We start from the raw sequence: 20,314 nt of genomic DNA, 5'->3' as shown, positions 1-20,314 counted from the left end.
CATGATAACAAACTTATACATTGAGTTTCTTATTGCTTGCATGTTGAATTGTGTAGCATCATATGTGTAATATAGCATTGGCTCATCTATTTCCCCCCTTCCCTTCTTTTCTCTTTGCAGTATTCACCCAACATGACGATGAGTGTGTGATTTCTTTTTTATTTTTTATTTTATTTCTTTTATCTCTCCCCCTTTCCCTCCCACCCCGCTGCATCTTGCGTTGCCCTCTCCTCCCCTCTCCCTCCCCCTGACTCTCCCTCCTCCTCCCCCCTGGATGGCATGCTGTGTTTCGCAGCCCCCCGGGATGTCACTGAAGCGCAGGATTCCCATCAAGGCCACCCATCCCAGTGTGTGCAAAGTGGGGGTTCAGGGCAGGAAACAGTCTCAGAGCCACAGGAAGAGCCAACTCAGTGATTCTCCCTGTCTGCCTGGCTTCCTCACAGGCCCAGGACAGTGAGAATGGGGGACTCTGTCTGGCTGTCTGCAGGAACTCCCCTCAGCAACAGGCCTTTCAGCATCAAGGCTGGTGGCTCCACTCTACTCTACTCTACTCTACATTTTATTCTTATTTTATTGAAATGTTGTTTTTGCATGCAGCAGTTGAGTGAGAGGGTCAAAGCTCACCCTCATTCAATTCCTGTGTCCTTTTGTTGAAATGAAAAGCTGAACTGGTGATATATTAGGGCAAGAACAGTTTTCATTATGTTTGCATTTTATTAATAATGTTATAATTTTCATAATTGATATTGCTATAATGTTGTAGTTATGATTTCCTGTTAATGGCACATTGTATCTCAACAACATCAACAGAATAAGCACACACTCAAAAAATGCACAATGACACTTCTGTTTACATGATTTTAGGTATTTGATGTTTCTTGTTTGTTTTGTTTGTCTCAACCCCCTACGCATACCTCTGGCCACAAATTCTGCGAAGAACAGAAGATAATGACTTTACTACCAGAAAAACATGGCACCAAAATGTAAACACTCAAGCAGGGTGTGATAGGAATACAAGGATAGCTGTTTGAAATCGCTCTTATCTAAGAATTATCCTTCCTAAGAATCCCATCCATCCATACCATCCATGTTAGCATTTGAGTTCCCCAAAACTTCTGAATATGAAAATGGAGGCGATCTCAGAAACATCTTTATCTTTTGGTACTCAATAGTATGTCAATCTACATGTATGGTCACACGCACCCCTCCCAAAATGTAATGTCAGTGTATATGTGTGTTCTACAGGCTTGTTGGTTTACTGTGCAAGGAGGATCGAATGTAATTTGGACAATTGCTCCTAATTCTATTTTCAGTTGAGGTGGCTTGGAACATTAATTTTTCTCTCTTGCGACCTATATCCTTCCTATTCAGTAAAGAGAAAGGGTTTTTAGACCCTCTATGTTCTTTTTATGGCTTTGCTCTTGCCTGTAAATACAACCTATTGTGCTTGTGCTTATTTGTTGTTTTGATATACAACTTGAGAATCCTGAAAGTGGATCCTTCTCCTCCTGCATTGATTTCACTGTTACCCTGCATACCAACTCAAGGCTCAATGTTATTTTACTGATCTGATCCCGTAATACAGGCCCCTTGCTACTGGTTTCCATGTCTTTGGTGTACAAACCCCTACCTGCTTCCTTCCAGTTAGGGTTGACCTCACAGATCCTTATGATCCAGTGTCTGACCCCTCTCACATGCAACCATAGTTTAGCGAGGGGCAAAAGGCGTCCGCATGCTTCCCAGCCGAAACAGTTCGATTGAGTTTGTGCATATATTATCACAAAATGTTGTGACATTTTTGTTCGTTTTGGACTTCGGTGTTGTGTGCTTTTCTTGCACACAACATATTTTCTGGAGGCAAGCCGAAGTTCGTAACCGAAGTCTACGCCCCTTCGTCGGTGATTGGTCAACAGTAGGGATTCTTCAATTACATTTTAGTCATTTAGCAGACGCTCTTATCCAGAGCGACTTACAGTTAGTGAGTGCATACATTTTCATACTGGCCCCCCGTGGGAATCGAACCCACAACCCTGGCGTTGCAAACGCCATGCTCTACCAACTGAGCTACACGGGACAATACATAAAGTCTTTGTTGTCATTCAACGAGTGATGACTCGTTTTCATACACATTTTTTCATTGAGAAATACTGCACCAAACATCTTAGTTAGATGTAAAATTGCACGACTATGATCCCTGCAAAAACGTCAAAATTATTGACAGATTTCTTAAGATTAATTCTAACTATTTTGAGGAAGTGTATGCTGGCTACAGGGTCTCAAAATGGACAAACAGTACTATTGCCGCAAAGGTATTTTTTTAAGGGAGTATGCGAGCACACTCATTCGCTTTAGCTAGCCGAGTTCGGCTAGGTGCCAGCCGAACTGAAGCATGCTGACGCCTTAACGCCACATAGCTCCCCATCCACCTGTTCCCTCTGTGGGTTTGGGGTGGCTGTAGCACCACTGGTGATGGGAGTGTGAAATGACTGGAATGCCTACACGGTGGGGCTTCACTCACTCTCCCACTATGAATAAGGAGTGCTCTACAGAACATGGAGTAACGTTTAGTCCACCTACTCACCTCAAATACATACTTTGAGAAACGAGAGAATTCTAACCTGGTTGGACTGAACTGTCAGTCAAACTATTTGTATTTTATTCTAGTTTATTTGTTTGATATTGTTTTGAATTTCTATGAAGTGTATTTAAGATTATTATTTTTAAGCCCATAGAATCTGCACAGCTAAGGAATGACTTTGCCCAAGGCTGTTCCTCAGAAGCTTTCATATGAATTGGTTATTAATCCAAGGGGTTGGTTAGACTCTCTAGCAGACATGTTGTGCTTCTTTGGAGATAATGTTTATTTCAAAAAGTCATTTATCAACAAGCTACATATTGTTGTACTTATTTAAAATCATTCTGGCCTCTGTTTGTCTGTGATTGGTCTTTTGCCAGTGACCTTGCTATAGTGTTGGAAGATCCGGTATGGAGTAGCTTGGATTCGGAGCTAAACAGATTCAGAGCTAAATAGGTCCATCTTCTGGGTAGGTTGTCTTGAGGAATGACTCACTCCAGTGTTCCTCTAGCAGACTGACTGGCACACAGCCCTCTGTCCCGCACCCGCCCCCTACAGCCCCATCCTCACACTCTTGAGCCCTCCTATCCTTTAATTTCCTTTTTGTAAATACTGTATAATGCATTTTGATATCATTGACATGTTTTGATATGTCAGTCACTACCAATGAATACAGCTTAAAGTAAATTATAAATGAACTGTCCATGTTTTCATAATAAAGAGACGATGTGCTTGACATTTGATTTAAGTTGGCTAAAACAAAATTGTGGTAAAAATGAAATATGTATGTACATTTACTTGAACATGTGAACATGCAGTAACTGCACCCTAAACACTGTTGTTTCTGGTCAGTATACATGTAGGAAATGTGAAAACAATCTACCATTCATTTAGCTGTAAGGACAGGGAGAGGTGAAGGGGATGTCTGATGTCATTGATACAGTTTATTCTTGGAACTACAGCGTCCTCACTCTGTCCTTGACCCCTGTTGCCAATGGAAATAATCTCAAATTGGTTCTAAGAATGGTTATTGCCTGCTCAAAGGCCATCGTCTCGTTAAAACATGCGACCACATATTACAGTTTTTAATATGAAGGGTTTTTATCAATTTAAGACAAACTTTTAAAAGGAAAAAATACGTAGAACCTCATTTTAAATTTAAAGATCAAAAGTAATGCTTATGGGGAAAACTGTGTCCTTGCTATTCACTCCTGATGAAATAGCGTTGTAAAGATTGATGCTCACTGATCCTCTCTCAGTCCTCTGTGTATAACAATTGTTGGCCATCTCTGTACTTATTGTGATGTATAATACTGTAACATTAGGAAGACTTGGGGGATGGTTGTGGGGGGGGGGATATAAAGATTTGTCCTTTCTGACGACATGGCAGTATTCTATATGAAGCAGTCTGTCTCTTGGGTTTGCTTTGTATTTCATGGTAGGATAGTTCAGATCTTGTCTTAGGGACTTAGGTGTCTTGTGTAGGTAATAAAGATGTCCTTTGTATGTTTCTTTATATTGTAAAGTTTCTTTAGACTGAAAGAAAAACAGATTTGCTTATCAAAAAAAGAAATGACTGCATCAATAATAAATGTAATTTGATTTCCCCCCATTGTTTGAGTCTTCTGTGCGCCTCTGATCTTCAGCTAAAAAAATTGAATAAAGAGTATGATCTCCCAAAGTATTTTATATCCCATTATCTCAAAGCCTTTGAGAACTTAATAACTTACTCAATTATAAATAAATGTGTGGTTTGAGCATATTTGAATGCATTTGACAACCATATAAATTCATTAAATTCATTAATGTGTTTGAAGCGCTGAGGTATGTTTGAACCACTGATTTATATATACACTAGATTACATTTGGGGCGCTGTGTTGTAGCCACTGTGCCTCCATCTTGGCACTCCCCACCATTGTAAAAATATTTTAGAAGCTACAGAAATACATTTGTCTATATTCGTTTTTGCCATGATTATTCTTTTAAATGATATTATGTGAGCTAAACATAAACATTTACAAATATCTAAAAACATTTTATTTTAAGTATAATTTTTAGAGATGACTGTTACTGTCCCCACTACAACAACACAAATACTTAAATACATGTAATTTAGTCTTTGAAACATTTGATATACTGTAGAATTACATTAATTCCTATGCAGGACTGCTCCTACTGGGGAGTGCCAATATGGCCGACCGGTGGCTTCAAAGCGTCTCAAGGGCCAATACATACTCTGCAATCCAGGGTTTATATACATTATTGGTTTGAACAGTTAGGTCATTTGTTTGACTGTCATTGGGATTTACCAATCGTGGGATTGCTTAAAGAGTATGAGCCAATAGAAATACAGGAAAGATGTTGTCAGGCCCAAGGTGAACAGGAAGAGCATGCCATCGAATTGACAGAAGAATCAAGCTGAACTAGCATCACAAACTCTTCTTCAATCAGGCATTCAGTCCGTTTACCAAGCATATCATATTTTAAGGTAACGTGCAATATAATTGATTCCCCGCTGTCATTTTGTTCTTCATGTTTATTTGAACGAAGCTACAGTGAGTAAATTTGTATAAAATAGAAACTAGCTGGCTAAGTACTGTAGCTAATCTCACAACAATAAACTTTTCAGAAAGTTCTCGAAACACCCACTGAAATCCTGTACATTTTTATCACCAAAATGATAAAAAGTAATTTGAACAGTTAGCTAAGTAAGCTAGCTAGCTGTAGCTAGTAGTTACCAATAGCTAATGCACAGTGCTAGTTAGTTACATTGCTTGCTAACTAACGCACTAACTAACTAGCTAGTTAGCTTGCTGTTTTCTAACGTTTCTCTCAAAGAATCAAATCAAATCATGCTTTATTTATACATCACATTTCAGACATGGAATGTAACGCAATGTGCTTTACAGGAAAACATTTTTTTTACTATTAAAAAAAAATCTGAAATATTTACTACTTTACTGTATTTTTTATTTCACCTTTATTTAACCAGGTAGGCCAGTTGAGAACAAGTTCTCATTTACAACTGCGACCTGGCCAAGATAAAGCAAAGCAGTGCGGTAAAAAAAAACAACAACACAGAGTTACATATGGAATAAACAAAACGTACAGTCAATAACACAATAGAAAATCTATATAAAGTGTGTGCAAATGTAGTAAGTTATGGAGGTAAGGCAATAAATAGGCCATAGTGCAAAATAATTATAATTTAGTATTAACACTGGAGTGATAGATGTGCAGAAGATGATGTGCAAATAGAGATACTGGGGTGCAAATGAGCAAAATAAATAACAATGTAAATAACAATATGGGGATGAGGTAGTTGGGTGGGCTAATTACAGATGGGCTGTGTACAGGTGCAGTGATTGTAAGCTGCTCTGACAACTGATGCTTAAAGATAGTGAGGGAGATGAGCGTCTCCAGCTTCAGAGATTTTTGCAGTTCGTTCCAGTCATTTGCAGCAGAGAACTGGAAGGAATGGCGAACAAAGGAGGTGTTGGCTTTGGGGATGACCAGTGAGAACGCATACTACGGGTGGGTGTTGCTATGGTGACCAATGAGCTAAGATAAGGCGGGGATTTGCCTAGAAGTGATTTATAGATGTCCTGGAGCCAGTGGGTTTGGCGATGAATATGTAGTGAGGGCCAGCCAACGAGAGCGTACAGGTCACAATGGTGGGTAGTATATGGGGCTTTGGTGACAAAACGGATGGCACTGTGATAGGCTACATCCAATTTGCTGAGTAGAGTGTTGGAAGCTATTTTGTAAAAAAAAAAGTCAAGGATCGGTAGGATAGTCAGTTTTACGAGGGCATGTTTAGCAGCATGAGTGAAGGAGGCTTTGTTGCGAAATAGGAAGCCGATTCTAAATTTAACTTTGGATTGGAGATGCTTAATTTGAGTCTGGAAGGAGAGTTTACGGTCTAACCAGTCACCTAGGTATTTGTAGTTGTCCACATAATCTAAGTCAGAGTCGCCGAGAGTAGTGATTCTAGTCGGGCAGGCGGGTGCAAACAGCGTTCGATTGAATAGCATGCATTTAGTTTTACTAGCGTTTAAGAGCAGTTGGAGGCCACAGAAGGAGTGTTGTATGGCATTGAAGCTCGTTTGGAGGTTTGTTAACACAGTGTCCAATGAAGGGCCAGATGTATACAAAATGGTGTTGTCTGCGTAGAGGTGGATCTGAGAGTCACCAGCAGCAAGAGCGACATCATTGATATACACAAAGAATAGAGTCGGCCCGAGAATTGAACCCTGTGGCACCCCCATAGAGACTGCCAGAGGTCCAGACAACAGACCCTCCGATTTGACACATTGAACTCTCTCTGAGAAGTAGTTGGTGAACCAGGCGAGGCAGTCATTTGAGAAACCAAGGCTATTTAGTCTGCCAATAAGAATGCGGTGATTGACAGAGTCAAAAGCCTTGGCCAGGTCAATGAAGACGGCTGCACAGTACTGTCTTTTATTGATCGCGGTTATTATATCGTTTAGGACCTTGAGCGTGGCTGAGGTACACCCATGACCAGCTCGGAAACCAGATTGCATAGCGGAGAAGGTACGGTGGGATTCGAAATGGTCGGTGATCTGTTTGTTAACTTGGCTTTCAAATACTTTCGAAAGGCAGGGCAGGATGGGTATAGGTCTGTAACAGTTTGGATCTAGAGTGTCACCCCCTTTGAAGAGGGGGATGACCGCGGTAGCATTCCAATCTCTGGGGATCTCAGACGATACGAAAGAGAGGTTGAACAGGCTGGTAATAGGGGTTGCGACAATTTCGGCGGCTAATTTTAGAAAGAAAGAGTTCAGATTGTCTAGCCCAGCTGATTTATAGGGGTCCAGATTTTGCAACTCTTTCAGAACATCAGCTATCTGAATTTGGGTGAAGGAGAAGTGGGGGGGCATGGGCAAGTTGCAGTGGAGGGTGCAGAGCTGGTGGCCGGGGTAGGCGTAGCCAGGTGGAAAGCATGGCCAGCCGTAGCAAAATGCTTGTTGAAATTTTCGATTATCGTAGATTTATTGGTAGTGACAGTGTTTCCTAGCCTCAGTGCAGTGGGCAGCTGGGAGGAGGTGCTCTTATTCTCCATGGACTTTACAGTGTCCCAAAACTTTTTGGAGTTAGTGCTACAGGATGCAAATTTCTGTTTGAAAAAGTTAGCCTTTGCTTTCCTAACTGATTGTGTATATTGGTTCCTGACTTCCCTGAAAAGTTGCATATCGCGGGGGCTGTTCGATGCTAATGTAGTACGCCACAGGATGTTTTTGTTCTGGTCAAGGGCAGTCAAGTCTGGGGTGAACCAGACAACACAACAAACATAAGATAAAACACAAAATAATGACACAAACTGAACAACTAAAAAGCACCCTAAGGAAAAGAAAAGCTAAAAATATGTTTTAAGATCTCTTAAATATGTCCACAGTTTCGGCCCCCCTCAGGTTCTCTGGCAGGCTATTCCAGAGGCTGGGGGCATAATAACTAAAGGCTGCCTCTCCATGCCTCTTGGTCCTAGGCTTTGGGATAGTTAAAAGGCCAGTGCCAAAGGACCTGAGTGACCTACTGGGTACATGTCTGACATGTATTGCGGTGCACAACCGTGGATTGTTTTAAAACCAATAGAAAAATCTTAAAATGTATTCTAAAACTCACAGGCAGCCAGTGCAGAGACCTTAAAACCGGTGTAATGTGTGCTTTTGCAGTTGACCAATGGCTTTCTTGGGCAGACCAGACAGGAGAGCATTACAGTAGTCAAGGCTGCTTGTAATAAAAGCATGGATGAGTCTCTGTATCAGCCTGAGTGAAAAACGGCCGCATCTTGGCAGTGTTCCTCAGGTGGTAAAAGCTATTTTGGTCACGTTCCTAATGTGTATTTGAAATTTAGTTCAGAATCTAAAATAACACAGAGGTATTTTACCTGGTGGTTTATCTTAATTGCCCATTAATTAAAATGTGTGGCTAGATTCTGTCTCTGTGCTTTGGCTCCAACAATAAGTACCTCAGGCTTGTCTTGATTTAGCTGGAGGAAGTTGTGAGCCATCCAAGTATTTAAATCACTAATACAGTCTAATAATTTGTCTGTGGAGCTAAAATCCTCTGGTGACACAGAAATGTAAAGTTGTGTATCGTCTGCGTAGCACTGAAAATCAATGTTGTGCTTTCTGATAACGCTGCCAAGATGTAATATATTTATAATATATATATATAATGTATGTATCTATGTATGTACAGTGGGGAGAACAAGTATTTGATACACTGCCGATTTTGCAGGTTTTCCTACTTACAAAGCATGTAGAGGTCTGTAATTTTTTATCATAGGTACACTTCAACTGTGAGAGACGGAATCTAAAACAAAAATCCAGAAAATCACATTGTATGATTTTTAAGTAATTAATTTGCATTTTATTGCATGACATAAGTATTTGATACATCAGAAAAGCAGAACTTAATATTTGGTACAGAAACCTTTGTTTGCAATTACAGAGATCATACGTTTCCTGTAAGTCTTGACCAGGTTTGCACACACTTTTGGCCCACTCCTCCATACAGACCTTCTCCAGATCCTTCAGGTTTCGGGGCTGTCGCTGGGCAATACGGACTTTCAGCTCCCTCCAAAGATTTTCTATTGGGTTCAGGTCTGGAGACTGGCTAGGCCACTCCAGGACCTTGAGATGCTTCTTACGGAGCCACTCCTTAGTTGCCCTGGCTGTGTGTTTCGGGTCGTTGTCATGCTGGAAGACCCAGCCACGACCCATCTTCAATGCTCTTAATGAGGGAAGGAGGTTGTTGGCCAAGATCTCGCGATACATGGCCCCATCCATCCTCCCCTCAATACGGTGCAGTCGTCCTGTTCCCTTTGCAGAAAAGCATCCCCAAAGAATGATGTTTCCACCTCCATGCTTCACGGTTGGGATGGTGTTCTTGGGGTTGTACTCATCCTTCTTCTTCCTCCAAACACGGCGAGTGGAGTTTAGACCAAAAAGCTCTATTTTTGTCTCATCAGACCACATGACCTTCTCCCATTCCTCCTCTGGATCATCCAGATGGTCATTGGCAAACTTCAGACGGGCCTGGACATGCGCTGGCTTGAGCAGGGGAACCTTGCGTGCGCTGCAGGATTTTAATCCATGACGGCGTAGTGTGTTACTAATGGTTTTCTTTGAGACTGTGGTCCCAGTTCTCTTCAGGTCATTGACCAGGTCCTGCCGTGTAGTTCTGGGCTGATCCCTCACCTTCCTCATGATCATTGATGCCCCACAAGGTGAGATCTTGCATGGAGCCCCAGGCCGAGGGAGATTGACAGTTATTTTGTGTTTCTTCCATATGCGAATAATCACACCAACTGTTGTCACCTTCTCACCAAGCTGCTTGCCCATTCCAGCCTTGTGTAGGTCTACAATCTTGTCCCTGACATCATTGGAGAGCTCTTTGGTCTTGGCCATGGTGGAGAGTTTGGAATCTGATTGATTGATTGCTTCTGTGGACTGGTGTCATTTATACAGGTAAACTGAGATTAGGAGCACTCCCTTTAAGAGTGTGCTCCTAATCTCAGCTCGTTACCTGTATAAAAGACACCTGGGAGCCAGAAATCTTTCTGATTGAGAGGGGGTCAAATACTTATTTCCCTCATTAAAATGCAAATCAATTTATAACATTTTTGACATGCGTCTTTCTGTTTTTTGTTGTTGTTATTCTCTCACTGTTCAAATAAACCTACCATTAAAATTATAGACTGATCATTTCTTTGTCAGTGGGCAAACGTACAAAATCAGCAGGGGATCAAATACTTTTTTCCCTCACTGTATGTATGTATGTATGTGTATATATTCATTCAGTTGAAGTCGGAAGTTTACATACACTTCGGTTGGAGTCATAAAAACTCTTTTTTCAACCACTCCACTTTCTTGTTAACAAACTATAGTTTTGGCAAGTCGGTTAGGACATCTACTTTGTGCATGACACAAATAATTTTTCCAACAATTGTTTACACACAGTTTTTTTCACTTATAATTCACTGTATCACAATTCCAGTGGGTCAGAAGTTTACATACACTAAGTTGACTGTGCCTTTAAAAAGCTTGAAAAATTTCAGAAAATGATGACATGGCTTTAGAAGCTGAAATGATGACATCATTTGAGTCAATTGGAGGTGTACCTGTGGATGTATTTCAAGGCCTACCTTCAAACTCAGTGCCTCTTTGCTTGACATCATGGGAAAATCAAAAGAAATCAGCCAAGACCTCAGAAATAAATTGTAGACCTCCACAAGTCTGGTTCATCCTTGGGAGCAATTTCCAAACGCCTGAAGGTACCACGTTCATCTGTACAAACAATAGTATGCAAGTATAAACACCATGGGACCACGCAGCCGTCATACCGCTCAGGAAGGAGATGCGTTCTGTCTCCTAGAGATGAACGTACTTTGTCGCAAATCAATCCCAGAACGACAGCAAAGGGACCTTGTGAAGATGCTGGAGGAAACAGGTACAAAAGTATCTATATCCACAGTAAAATGAGTCCTATATCGACATAACCTGAAAGGCCGCTCAGCAAGGAAGAAGCCACTGCTCCAAAACCACCATAAAAAAGCCAGACTACGGTTTGCAACTGCACATGGGGACGAAGATTGTACTTTTTGTAGAAATGTCCTCTGGTCTAATGAAACAAAAATAGAACTGTTTGGCCATAATGACCATTGTTATGTGTGGAGGAAAAAGGGAGATGCTTGCAAGCCGAAGAACACCATCCCAACTGTGAAGCACGGGGGTAGCAGCATCATGCTGTGGGGGTGCTTTGCTGCAGGAGGGACTGGTGCACTTCACAAAATAGATGGCATCATGAGGAAGGAAAATTATGTGGATATATTGAAGCAACATCTCAAGACATCAGTCAGGAAGTTGAAGCTTGGTCGCAAATGGGTCTTCCAGATGGACAATGACCCCAAGCATACTTCCAAAGTTGTGCCAAAATGGCTTAAGGACAACAAAGTCAAGGTATTGGAGTGGCCATCACAAAGCCCTGACCTCAATCCTGTAGAAAATGTGTGGGCAGAACTGAAAAAGTGTGTGCGAGCAAGGAGACCTACAAACCTGACTCAGTTACACCAGCTCTGGCAGGAGGAATGGGCCAAAATTCACCCAACTTATTGTGGGAAGCGTGTGGAAGGCTACCCAAAACGTTTGACCCAAGTTAAACAATTTGAAAGGCAATGCTACCAAATACTAATTGAGTGTATGTAAACTTCTGACCCACTGGGAATGTGATGAAAGAAATAAAAGCTGTAAGAAATAATTCTCTCTACTATTATTCTGACATTTCACATTCTTAAAATAAAGTGGTGATCCTAACTGACCTAAGACAGTGCATTTTTACTAGGATTTCAATGTCAGGAATTGTGAAAAACTGAGTTTAAATGTATTTGCTAAGGTGTATGTAATCTTCCGACTTCAACTGTAGCTAACGTTACCAGACCCAGAATCATGGATGAATCTGGTCAAACCACAGCAACCCATTATTTCTAAACAATATGCACGGGATGATGCCAGAGCGTGTATAGCCAATAACACCCCTTTAATTTTAAAGGCACAATTTATGCTGCTAACAGAAATACCCCTGTTTTATTCTCAACTGTATTTCGAAATCACATTGAAGGCATTTCAACAGATGACTGACAAAGAGGAGGTGAAGGGTGCAGGTGATAACACGGAAATGGTTCTCTCAGGGAAGAAGTCAGGGAAAGCCTCGCTGCTGGACAGTGGGGAAGACTTTGAGATGCTGGATGATGATGACATTGATGACGACCCTCCTCCTTTGGAAGATGCTGGGGGTGGGAAGAAGACTAAAACAGAGGTTCCTGCAGAGGACCAAGACACTGGCCCTTCAGCTCCACTAGACGAATGGATGGATATACTAGGTAACAAAATTCACTTTTTCTATTTTTAGGTCAAAGAGAAAGGAACATCACTGGGTGACCGTCATCACCATTTGGCTTATATTCTCACGTACAGTCAGGTCCATAAGTATTTGGACAGTGACACAATTTGCATCATTTTGGCTCTGTACGCCACCACAATGGATTTGAAAGGAATCAATCAAGATATGCTTTAAGTGTAGACTTTTATCTTTCATTTAAGGGTTTTGTCAAAATTATTGTATGAACCGTGTAGGAATTACAACAATCTTTATACACAGCCCTCCAATTTCAGGGGCTCAAAAGTAATTGGACAAACTAACAATCATAAATTAAATTGTGAGTTTTAATACTTGGTTGCAAATCCTTTGCAGTCAATGACTGCCTGAAGTCTGGAACCCATAGACATCACCAGATGCTGGGTTTCTTCCCTGGTGACGCTCTGCCAGGCCTTTACTGCAGCTGTCTTCAGTTCCTGTTTGTTCTTGGGGCATTTTACCTTCAGCAAGTGAAATGCATGCTCAATTGGATTCAGGTCATGTGATTGACTTGGCCATTGCAGAACATTCCACTTCTTTGCCTTAAAGTATTGGGTTGCTTTCGTAGTGTGCTTCGGGTCATTGTCCATCAGCACTGTGAAGTGCCGTTCAATGAGTTTTGAAGCATTTGGCTGAATCTGAGCAGATAATATAGCCCTAAACACTTCAGAATTCATCCTGCTGCTTTTGTCAGCAGTCACATCATCAATAAATACAAGGGAACCAGTTCCATTGGCAGCCATACATGCCCGCGCCATAACACTACCTCCACCAATTTTTTTTTTTTAAACCTTTATTTAACCAGGTAAGCCAGTTGAGAACAAGTTCTCATTTACAACTGCGACCTGGCCAAGATAAAGCAAAGCAGTGCGGTAAAAACAACAACACAGAGTTACATATGGGGTAAACAAAACATAGTCAAAAATTACAACAGAAAAAATATATACAGTGTGTGCAAATGTAGTAAATTATGGAGGTAAGGCAATAAATAGGCCATAGTGCAAAATAGTTACAATTTCGTATTAACACTGGAATGATAGATGATGCAAAAGATGATGTGCAAATAGAGATACTGGGGTGCAAATTAGCAAAATAAATAACAATATGGAGATGAGGTAGTTGGGTGGGCTAATTACAAATGGGCTGTGTACAGGTGCAGTGATCAGTAAGGTGCTCTGACAACTGATGCTTAAAGATAGTGAGGGAGATAAGAGTCTCCAGCTTCAGAGATTTTTGCAGTTCGTTCCAGTCATTGGCAGCAGAGAACTGGAAGGAATGGCGGCCAAAGGAGGTGTTGGCTTTGGGGATGACCAGTGAGATATACCTGCTGGAGCGCAGACTACGGGTGGGTGTTGCTATGGTGACCAGTGAGCTAAGATAAGGCGGGGATTTGCCTAGCAGAGATTTATAGATGACCTGGAACTAGTGTGTTTGGCGACGAATATGTAGTGAGGGCCAGCCAACAAGAGCGTACAGGTGGGGGGGCACACATAAAAAGTGCTGTAATTCCTACACCGTTCACCCGATTTGGATGTAAATACCCTCAAATTAAAGCTGAAAGTCTTATTCATTATTTAATTTCAACTCCAATATGCTGTGGTAGACAGCTAAAATAATAATAACTTGGTCAATGTCCAAATATTTATGGCCTGACTGTATCTATTTGCAGGTAATGGCCAGCTAAAGAAGAAAGTCCTGCAGGCAGGGAATGGGCCAGACAGCAGGCCCACGAAAGGCCAGAATGTCGTGATTCACCTGAAGACTTCACTGGCTGATGGGACTCTTATAGAAGAGCAACCTGAGCTCTCTTTCACTCTGGGAGATGGTGATGTCATCCAGGTACATTCTACTCAGTATTTTAAGTGAAAGCAAATCCGATCTGTCGGATTCCATACAAGGTAGTGATGTTAGTTGATCCCAGAAATGTAAATGGATGAAATGTGTATTTTAAGTTCAGTGTCGATTTTATATTCACAAGCAATGCATCCAAACTAAGATAATGAGAAGTGTAGTAATCAGGCTTTAACTCTGCTGTGCTCTCGCAGGCTCTGGATCTCACAGTGCAGCTCATGGAAATGGGGGAGAAGGCCCTCGTCCAAGCCGATGCTAAATATGCATATGGTGCCCTGGGGAGGTATGGAGGGTTTCTTAATCTTGCTGGTTCTTTGTGGTTTCACTGACATGTCTTGTTGCTACCCAAACAAGCCATCTATTCTGAGATTGTAATTTCCTATAAAGATAACTCTGAAGTGCTCCCTATCCTTCGTGACGTCAGAGTAGATATCATGAACTTGTGCCTGATATGATTCTTTGTAGCTGCACCTCTTAATGGGAGTAAAGCAAAATGCCTCAGCACTCTTCCATTCTCAGAAAGAGCATTGAGTGAAATGGTGCTGTCTTATCTAGAGCTCAATGCTTATAGGACACGTCCTGACTTTGCTCTCTGCTTGTGTGCTCCCTGCCCTGGCCTTTACCACTGGAAGTCTTGCACCTGAGGTGCCTCCCAGTGCTGAGTTGGCCCTGGAGGTCCAGCTGCTGGATGCCACTGAGGCCCCCGACCTTGAGCTCCTGTCCCCCCAGGAGAGGATCGCCCTGGCTGGGCAGAAGAGGGAGAGGGGCAATGTCTACTACCAGAGAGGGGACTATGCCTTCGCTGTTAACTCTTACGGCTTCGCCCTGCAGGTCACTGAGTCCAGCTCTAAAGGTGACAGTGGTGACAGATTTGTGTGTTTTTTGCGAAAGCACTGTTTTTGGATGGGGCTCAAGACTCCCTGTAGCCTACTGATGCTGTGTGTGACTGTCGTTTCAGTGGACATTAGCCCGGAGGAGGAGGAGGAGCTGATGGACGTGAAGATGAAGTGTCTAAACAACATGGCTGCTGCCCAGCTCAAGTTGGATCACTATGAAGCAGCACTACGGTCCTGCGTTTCAGTACTGGCCCACCAGCCAGACAACATCAAAGCCTTATTCCGCAAAGGCAAGGTAGGTCTCACACAACTGGTGAGTTGTGTATGTATAATTGTGAGTATGAATGTCCATCTCTGAAAGCATCACCGTGGACTACATCTGTGTCTCTAGGTATTGGCCTTGCAAGGGGAATATGCTGAAGCTATAAAGATTTTGAAGAGGGCCCTGAAGTTGGAACCAAGTAACAAGGTACTGCCTTCCACCTTCACAAAAACATTATTTAGAAAGCTGTAGAACGTAAACAAATTCTCAGGTCCACATGTTGTTGCAGTTTTCACTTACATCCACCAGGTGGTGCCACATTCTCTAATTGATGACGAGTTAAACCAGGTGCTGCATACTCATTTAGGTGGATCTGAGTTTGTGTTGTTGCTGTAAATAGGTTGGTTCCTCTGTGCCCAGGTGATATCCAAGGCATTGCTTAGACATGAGGCTCCCTGAACAGGGCAATCTGACAGAGCGCACTACAGCGTGTGGGCTTGTTGGACCAGCTTCATGTTAATACTTACCACTCATGCCCAACTCTCCCCAATCCTGCCGCATGTTTTTTTTGGTCCCGCCCACCAACCTGTGAAATCGTGCTCTCGCTGACTGTCTTTTATTAATGTCCCATACAGTGTGTTTTGTTTCTCAGGCTCTAATGTAGTGCACAAGTGTGTTTTGTGGGCGGTTTAAGAATTTTCAGTGGTTCATATATGATATCTTACATTAGCATTAGGCAAGCTCTTGCCCTCTGAACTGGGCTGCAGAGTGCACCACTGACAAGAGTTGGTTATATAATCTCTTAAATGTAGCTGCCTGGGCATGTTTGTGGTGGTGTTTTTGCTGAAGTGTTTAAGATTAGGAGCAATAAACCATTACAGACAAAATCTCAAGGGTCTAGATTAAAAGCTTGCATATTTAGATGCTAGAATTGTGGTCCACTCCCTACATCTTATTTTTGATGGATGTTATTGTTTTCTTGTCTGAATACATTTAATTAACACAATTTGCTTTTTTCTCAAATTACATTTTGTAGTAAAATGGGGAAAGATGACAAGAACGGCAGCAGTTATGTAATTTCTGTCCTCAAACATTACTGGTGTGTACAAGATCAGAAGTATTGCTACATGGGAATGCCAAGGGGGTCCTGTAGAAACGTAATACTTTCAAGCACCCATTTAATCTTAGCAGCAGTGGAAAAGGGGACTAAGAGCAGAGACTTACCCAAAGTCTCTACCTTCCTCGGTCCACAACACAGTAACACAGTGCCAGTAAGTGGCTCCTCGGAGGCTGTATGACATTTTGACCAACTGTGAAAATTTCCTAAATTGCCCACTTACCAACCCTTCAGAGGAATGAGTCAGATACTTTATATAAAGTTGTATTTATTTATAAGCAAGCATATGAAATTCACAGTAGCATCAATCACCAATAATCAAGCCACCTGCAGTTACCAGAACACTATTATGGGCTCCCGAGTGGCGCAGCGGTCTAAGGCACTGCATCTCAGTGCTTGAGGCGTCACTACAGACCCCCTGGTTCGATTCCAGGCTGTATCACAACCGGCCGTGATTGGGAGTCCCATAGGGCGGCGCACAATTGGCCCGGCGTCGTCCGGGTTTGGCCGGTGTAGGCAGTCATTGTAAATAAGAATTTGTTCTTAACTGACTTGCCTAGTTAAATAAAGGTAAAAAATAAAAATATAAAATAAAAATGGTGTACAAATAATTCCGCTAGCCATTGGGAAAGTGTTGTTATTATGAGTGAATGTGTATGATATACACATGCTATGTGAGCGTGGGAAAGGGGAGTAGTAGTAGTACGCCTGCAGTTTATTATCACACTTTGCTGTCTCCTGGGGAAGACCATCCACGCAGAACTCTCCAAGCTGGTGAAGAAGCACTCGGAGCAGAAAGGCGCAGAGCAGGCCATGTACAAGAAGATGCTAGGCAACCCAGCCAGCGGCAGCGGCGGCATGCAGAAACACCAGGCCAAGTCGTCATGGGTGAGATCGTCCTCTCAAGAGGCTTCACCTGCTCATGTCAATAAACTGATATTAGCATTAACACAATATTTTATTTAAAATCAGCTGAGGATCAGAAATGGATGTATCCCAGGTGTCAACAGAAAGCCTTACATTTCTTGTCTTTTGTCCACAGGGTGTCAGCTGGAAATGGCTCTTCGGTGCCACGGCTGTAGCCATTGGAGGTGTCGCCTTGTCAGTTGTCATAGCTGCCAGAAATTAGATGAGACCAATACTTTTCTGGTGATTGCCTGCACCGTGCAAAGTGGGACCCACAAAAAGCAACTGGACATCTGGCGGTGCCTTTTAGAACTGTAAAAAAAGAAAAGGGGACAAATGCTTTTCTGTCACCTCTTTACTGTCCATAGGTTTCTCACACTGTTCTGTCACTCCTTGGGAGAAGGAGAATTATATGTGACAAATACTATACAATCAATATTTGTAAATGAAACGTACTAAATACTTTTCAAATGTATGTACGTCCATTTATTGACAGACACTAATTGTTCATTGCTGTCGATGTCTTGAGCTCCTCTATAGTAGTGATTCTAAATTGATTGATTGAGCACTCTGAAATGATAATTCTAGGAATGATCCGTCAATTTAAAAATATTAACTGCTCTTGTTCTTTTATTGGGATAGTGCCGATGTTGGAGGGGTATGAGATTAATCTAGATGCTGTATTATCTGGCCCTGTGATCCACACTCAGACCATCTTGGTCAATGAAAACTGTCACATTCCTTTGAAACCCAAGTTTTAATGTATAGTTTATTTTATTATCTAAAAAGTAAATGGAGTGTACCTCACTGTTGATGATTCTGAGACCAAACTACACACCTGGGCGGCAGGTGGCTTAGTGGTTAAGAGCGTTGTGTCAGTAACCGAAAGGTTGCTGGTTCTAATCCCCGAGCCGACTAGGTGAAAAATCTGTCGATGTGCCCTTGAGCAAGGCACTTAACCCTAATTGCTTCTGTAAGTCGCTCTGGATAAGAGCGTCTGCTAAATGACTTAAATGTAAATGTTGAAGGGTGAACCTTCTAATACCAATTTTAGGTTTGGTCAGTTTGATTGTTTTGTAGTTTTTGACAACTGTTAAATGTGAATAGTGTTTCTATATTGAGGATTATTTTTTTGGCTTTTCTATCATTTTGTTGTCACAAATGAGAAATCTCATGTTCTCTCTACAGTATGTAAAAAGACAGTTAAATGTTGCAGATATTTGTTGCTTTTGAGTTTCTCACGTTCCCTCATTTGTTCATTTTGTATTTATTTCAATAAAAGTTTGTCAATTCTGTTACTATGAGCCAAATAACCTTCTGAAATCTAATCTTAAAGTTGTCTTGTCACCCATACAACTGTCAAGCTATGTTTGACTGGTTGGCAGCACTTCTTCACCTCTGTTATTACAGTTCATAGACTCCAAGCCTACACTTTTGGGTCAAATAAGAGCTTGCCACAGTAACTGTCTTAGTAAATGGATTGACAGCACTACAGGAGGTAGAGAACATGGTATAGTGAGTGATGTTTTTTGTGTCCTTGATTTAGTTTATTTTGTATTATTTGACACTCTGCTCCTTTCAACATAAACTGTATCTGTGTCTGAAGACCGATAGTCATTTGCTTAGTGTTTCCACATGTTCCATTTATTTTCTACCAATGTGTTACACTGGACATTCCCAACATTGACGTCTCGTTGACGTAGTCCAGTGACCTAATGTTTCCCTTTTCCTTCCTACGCACATCTCTGATATGCTTTCCCCTGGTAACCACTGGTCAGACATGTCTTGTGTTTTTAATTATTCATATTTTCTCCTCAATGCTTCATTATATTGAAGTAAATAAACAGTTTATGATTAATCCTCCTGATAAATGTGGCGACCTTATTTGTAGCGCGTAAATGTTATGTTTATATAATATATTATGTAGCATGTTTCAATTTATTATTAACTTGTGACTTCATCACGCACTGCACGTAACATGCATATTCATTAGAAAGCTTTTCGAGTTTTTCTGCGTTTACGACAGAGTGCTGCTCGTGCATGAGCGTGGAGGAAATGGTAGGAAGATGGCGGCGTTGAAGGAGGAGCAGTGCTACGGGCTGTCCTGTGGACAAGTGAGCAATGGCAGTAATGTCTCCGTCTTTCACGTAAAACTCACTGACAGCGCCTTGAGGGCATTTGAAGGTTACCAGAGCAGCAAGGTAATTGAACAACTCAAGTAAATTATTTAACTACAAATTAGGTATAGTTTGCTGGTTTGCTGACAGAGCTAGCTAGTTAGCAAGTGGCTACTTCACTGCCATACCAGCAAGCTTTATTAGCTCGATAGCCAGTGTTACTATTTTATTTATTTAGGTATCTAAATGAGTTAACGTTAAATGCTTGTTTGTTACTACACACCAACTAGTCGTTTTATGATTGGTACCTAGCGAGTCCTGTGTAGTTTTTTCTTTAACAGATTAACGTTCAGCTACCTTTTTATATGAACGCAGTGAGGCTGGTAGCTGCCAGTGTGTGTTTTCAATATAAAACGCTAGCCAATCAGCCTTTTATAAGGCTCGCTAGCTAACGTAACAAGTGAACTAGCTGTGCTGGCAAGCAAAGTAGGAATTCAGCAAGGATTCAGGTTGCTAACAAGTTGTCTAGTTTTGCCATTACTACCACTAATTGGAATGATCAAAACGGTCAACTTGATTCGCTAACTAGCAAACATAACGTTAGGTACTGTAACTAACGTTAGCTTCCCAGCCAATTAGTTAAGTTAGCTAGTTTTGATGTTAAACCTTTGATTTATGGTCAGTAATTAAGCTAGGGGCGTATCACAACC

The 20,314-nt window shown here is 41.6% G+C and overlaps 3 protein-coding genes across 8 annotated transcripts in view; all 3 read left to right on the top strand.

The window, feature by feature from the left end:
- LOC121540352 (single-stranded DNA-binding protein 3-like) overlaps window positions 1-1,926 on the top strand; it is a 134,673-nt gene extending 132,747 nt beyond the window's left edge. For 2 of the 3 annotated variants that reach the window (XM_041849164.2, XM_041849166.2), the window contains one exon: window positions 296-1,926. In XM_041849164.2, coding sequence (XP_041705098.1) covers window positions 296-457 — 162 coding nt within the window. In that variant the 3' untranslated portion in view covers window positions 458-1,926. Of the gene's footprint in view, window positions 1-120 lie in introns of all 3 variants that reach the window. The other variant, XM_041849165.1, reaches the window with a different exon arrangement.
- A 2,893-nt stretch (window positions 1,927-4,819) lies between these two features.
- On the top strand, window positions 4,820-18,404 carry LOC121540353 (peptidyl-prolyl cis-trans isomerase FKBP8). Of its 3 annotated transcripts, none has more exons than XM_041849168.2 (9): window positions 4,820-5,064; window positions 12,219-12,480; window positions 14,185-14,354; window positions 14,561-14,649; window positions 14,999-15,219; window positions 15,325-15,497; window positions 15,594-15,671; window positions 17,329-17,469; window positions 17,624-18,404. In XM_041849168.2, exons 2-9 carry the CDS (start codon window positions 12,231-12,233, stop codon window positions 17,708-17,710), a joined length of 1,209 nt encoding a protein of 402 aa, XP_041705102.1. In that variant the 5' UTR covers window positions 4,820-5,064; window positions 12,219-12,230; the 3' UTR covers window positions 17,711-18,404. The 3 variants fall into 3 exon arrangements, with proteins under 3 accessions (XP_041705102.1, XP_041705103.1, XP_041705101.1); XM_041849169.2 differs by having other exon boundaries at window positions 4,824-5,064; window positions 12,289-12,480; XM_041849167.2 differs by having other exon boundaries at window positions 4,826-5,064; window positions 12,231-12,480.
- Window positions 18,405-19,499: 1,095 nt separating this feature from the next.
- LOC121540354 (RNA polymerase II elongation factor ELL) overlaps window positions 19,500-20,314 on the top strand; it is a 43,916-nt gene continuing 43,101 nt past the window's right edge. The window contains exon 1 of one of the 2 annotated variants that reach the window (XM_041849170.2): window positions 19,500-19,688. In XM_041849170.2, the coding sequence (XP_041705104.1) occupies window positions 19,554-19,688 (135 nt within the window). In that variant the 5' untranslated portion in view covers window positions 19,500-19,553. The remainder of the gene's footprint in view (window positions 19,689-20,314) is intronic. The other variant, XM_041849171.1, reaches the window with a different exon arrangement.

This window comes from Coregonus clupeaformis, chromosome 26, assembly GCF_020615455.1.
Source record: "Coregonus clupeaformis isolate EN_2021a chromosome 26, ASM2061545v1, whole genome shotgun sequence".
NCBI classification, from domain to species: domain Eukaryota; kingdom Metazoa; phylum Chordata; class Actinopteri; order Salmoniformes; family Salmonidae; genus Coregonus; species Coregonus clupeaformis.
This window is presented reverse-complemented; position numbering and strand designations above follow the sequence as displayed.